Source organism: Chaetura pelagica, unplaced genomic scaffold (assembly GCF_000747805.2).
Source record: "Chaetura pelagica isolate M959 unplaced genomic scaffold, ChaPel_1.0 scaffold1064, whole genome shotgun sequence".
In the NCBI taxonomy this organism is placed as follows: domain Eukaryota; kingdom Metazoa; phylum Chordata; class Aves; order Apodiformes; family Apodidae; genus Chaetura; species Chaetura pelagica.
In genome coordinates this window covers 63,568-67,284 of record NW_009953063.1, presented here as the reverse complement: position 1 = coordinate 67,284, position 3,717 = coordinate 63,568, and the positions used below count along the sequence as shown (strand labels likewise).

The 3,717-nt window shown below is 46.3% G+C and overlaps 1 protein-coding gene across 1 annotated transcript in view; it reads left to right on the top strand.

Annotated features, from left to right (window-relative positions):
* SF3A3 (splicing factor 3a, subunit 3, 60kDa) overlaps positions 1-3,717 on the top strand; it is a 10,192-nt gene that overhangs the window by 2,237 nt on the left and 4,238 nt on the right. Inside the window, exons 2-10 of the mRNA XM_009996692.1 lie at positions 88-140; positions 558-663; positions 1,161-1,233; positions 1,509-1,600; positions 1,994-2,076; positions 2,403-2,541; positions 2,910-2,978; positions 3,314-3,381; positions 3,703-3,717. The exon at positions 3,703-3,717 is cut by the window's right edge and continues 84 nt beyond it. Of these exons, the coding sequence (XP_009994994.1) occupies positions 88-140; positions 558-663; positions 1,161-1,233; positions 1,509-1,600; positions 1,994-2,076; positions 2,403-2,541; positions 2,910-2,978; positions 3,314-3,381; positions 3,703-3,717 (698 nt within the window). The remainder of the gene's footprint in view (positions 1-87; positions 141-557; positions 664-1,160; positions 1,234-1,508; positions 1,601-1,993; positions 2,077-2,402; positions 2,542-2,909; positions 2,979-3,313; positions 3,382-3,702) is intronic.

Genomic DNA, 3,717 nt, shown 5'->3' with positions numbered 1-3,717 from the left:
GGGGTCGTCCGGGCCTTCTCCTGGAGCGGGTGGGTCTGTTTCCCGGTAACGTCTCCTGCGCCTTTTCGGGCTTTATTTTCTTTTTAGAGGTACATGGAAGTGAGCGGCAACTTGAGAGACTTGTACGACGACAAGGACGGGTAAGTGCTGGGACAGACACGTGCCCAGGGGGTGCAGCTGAGTGTCTGCGGGGGCTGAGGCAGGTTATGGGGGTCCTCTGAATCACTTATAAATACACGAGGAGTCACATGGGTAGCTGAGGGCAGGAATCACGGTGTGGGCAGTAAACCTGCCCAAGCAGCACCCAGACTGCACGTTGGATACGTGAATACTGGGTACACACATGTTACTTTCTTGGCTTGAGTCTTGGGGGAGGCTGTGAGCTGCTGTGGAGGTTCTGTGAGTGCAGACTGTGCTTGGCAGGACCTGACCAGAGCCTCACCCAGCCTTACTTGAGTTTGGTGTGATCAGAATGCAGCACTAGACCTTGAAATGAGTGTATCAGTGTCCACGTGTGTTCCTTCCTTCTTGTGATCTGTCATTTTTCACCAATTCAGCCTACGGAAGGAGGAGCTCAGTGCTATTTCGGGGCCAAACGAATTTGCAGAATTCTACAACAGGCTGAAGCAAATAAAAGAATTTCACCGGAAGCACCCAAATGAGGTATGTTGTTCTCTTCTTCACAGGAACAGGTGATTTGTGATCTGTTGGGCCTCATTCCTACCATAAATACATTTTTTTTTTCCAGTTTAATTGACTGAATATACAAATATTAAGTACACTAAAATGACCCTTGAGAAAAGAAGCTATTCGAGGTCAGGCAGTGGTTCAGGGGCAGAGCATGAGCTCCTGTGAGGGTGATGGGAATAGGAGGAGATGTGAGATGCCAGCCATGCCCTGTGCTTGCTCCTTGTCAGCTCAGGAATGTTCTGATGTGGACCAGGTGTTGGTCTCACCTCTCACATGCTGTCTGAAGTCTGGCTGGCTTTCCTTGTGCAGAAGTGATGGTGAAGAAGTGCTTTGGGTACCTTTACAGTTAGCAGCTCTATTGTTTGCAATAGATTGTGGGTTTTATGTTCTTCATTGTGGGTTTCTATTCATTATTCTGGGATGTTGGCTGAAGCAATAGTTTTTTCTGTAACTCCTGTCTTTTCTTGAAGATCTGTGTTCCCATGTCAGTGGAGTTTGAGGAGCTATTGAAGGCCAGAGACAACCCAAGTGAAGAAGCTCAAAGTAAGTTAATAGTTTTTCTCTGAGGCCAGTGTAAGTGAAAATACAGTGCTTGCTTGAGAGGTGTTATTTAGGGAGTTCTTCGACCTCCTCTGGAGGGATATCCTGGCCTGCTTGCACAGACCAGTCAGGGTCTGGTCAACGAGTATCCCACCTGCATTGCAGACTTCTTCTCTAAGCATAAATGAGCCCCCAGTGCCTCTAGCGTTCTGAAGCACACAGGTAACAAGTGGGGAAGTTGAAGCTCATGATAAAGCTCTTTGTGATCTTCCCTGCAGACCTGGTGGAGTTCACAGATGAGGAGGGGTATGGACGATACCTGGATCTGCATGATTGTTACCTCAAGTACATCAACCTGAAATCCTCAGAGGTGAGAGGCTGCATGTCTGTGCAGCTGCAGTGCCTGAGGCCCGGGGGCTTTGGCTGGATCATGGTTATTTGTTGGTTGGGTGTTTTCTTGACATATATCAGTTTATTTCCAAATCTACCTCAAAGTCACTTTGTTGCATGTACAGCTTGGCAGCATCTGAATTTTGGATGCTGCTTTGTAACTCCTGTTCCCCACAGTTGGGATCTCTCCAACCTGTAGTGGTGCCCTGTAAAAACTCCTCTTTTCTGCTGCCGTTGACTGATGGGTGCCCAGGGCAAGGTGTTGGCTCCTAGAGAGCCCTAGGCCTCTTCTGGTGCTTTTCTTCTGGTAACTGGAAGCTGGATAATTTGGCTGCGTGTGTATGAATTCTGACTCAAACTTTTGTGTTGTTAGAAACTGGATTACATCACTTACTTGTCCACATTTGACCAACTCTTTGATATTCCCAAGGAGAGAAAAAATGCTGAATACAAGAGGTGAGCCTATGCCTCCCTGCTGCCTTGGTGATGGGTGACAAGAAGGAGTTCACTGCTTAAGTCTGCAGCTGCTGACAGTGCAGCTCATAGCCAGATTTAACTCACGTAAATGGGGGTCCCTGAGTTGTAGTAGCTTAGTCCTGTGTCTAAGCCTTGAGTAGACGTGTGGCGCAGTTCAGATGTGGAACCTGACATTATCTTAGTCACTGCTGCACCTGGAAATTGTGGGTTGATGACTTCCCCTTGGAGTACCAGAGGGTCATTACTCTTCAAAGAAGTGACTAGGGAAATATGTTAATTACCTGTGCTTGTGATTGCTGTGCCAGGTACCTTGAAATGCTTCTGGAGTACCTGCAGGAGTACACAGACCGAGTGAAACCCTTACTGGACCAGAATGAACTTTTTGGGAAAATTCAGACTGAGTTTGAGAAGAAGTGGGAGAATGGAACGTTCCCTGGCTGGCCGGTGAGCAGCCGTGCATCCTTGTGGATGGTGCTGTGCTGCCCCTGGATCTGTGTGGATGGTGCTATGCTGCCCCTGCATCCCTGTGAATGGTGCCATGCTGCCCAGAGTGGGCTTGAATGGGGGGGTTCAGTTGTTACTGAGCAAGGGGTACAGGTGTGCAGCACAGAGATGCTGTTTAACACTGGCTTGAGTTTGAAAACCAATGTTCTTGGTTTGAAATTAACCTGTTCAAGGTTGACTTATTTTGTATCTTTTCTCTGGTTCCTTTGCTCAGTTAGTGACAAAATTTTTCCCTGTGAGATGAGTTGCTGTTCTGGGGTGGGAATGTTGCACTGCAGGTGTCACAGATCTGGTGTTTCTCTTGGTAGAAAGAGACCAGCAGTGCCCTCACTCACGCTGGAGCTCACCTGGACCTCTCTGCCTTTTCCTCTTGGGAGGTAGGTTTTCAGTGCTCTGCACTTAGTGCTAAATTTTGAGCAGGTGGAAACCTACTCATCTCATTTCTTTTCATAATTTCATTTGCTGCACTTTTGCCTCTGGCTCGGTGCTCTCTGGATAATCTGGATTATGCTGATGACTTTATTCCTTCTGTTAGGGGGGTGAAACTGGAACGATCTGGTTATATTGCCACATTCCTCATTTTGCAGGACTGATAGTCCTTTCTTGAATATTGTTCATTGTTTGGCTTATTTTTTTTACTGAGTTAAAATGAACATACATCCATATTGTATTCGGTTTATAGCTTTTCTCTTACTCTGATTTAATTGAACAGGAATTGGCCTCCCTGGGACTGGACAGATTGAAATCAGCTTTACTGGCCCTGGGGCTAAAATGTGGCGGGTAAGATGGAGTTGTACAGTTCCTTTTCAGTTTTAGACGTCTTCCTCTCTTGCAATCCCTTATACCTGTTTTGTCATTGCTATTGTACAAGAGTTACTTTAATAGACAAAACATTGAGAACCAGTCACAGGACACAGTGATCTACTGGTCTGAAAAGTGTCCTTGGATAGAGGAGTTTGGCTTAAGGGATGAAGACAAAGATAATGGGAGATCTCATGATGTCTTAAAAGCTAAATTTATATTTTTATTGCATGAATTCAAATAGTTCTCAGAAAACGTAAGACTATGTTTTGGACTCTTTTTCTCCCCGCTTCTCCATAGGACTCTGGAAGAGCG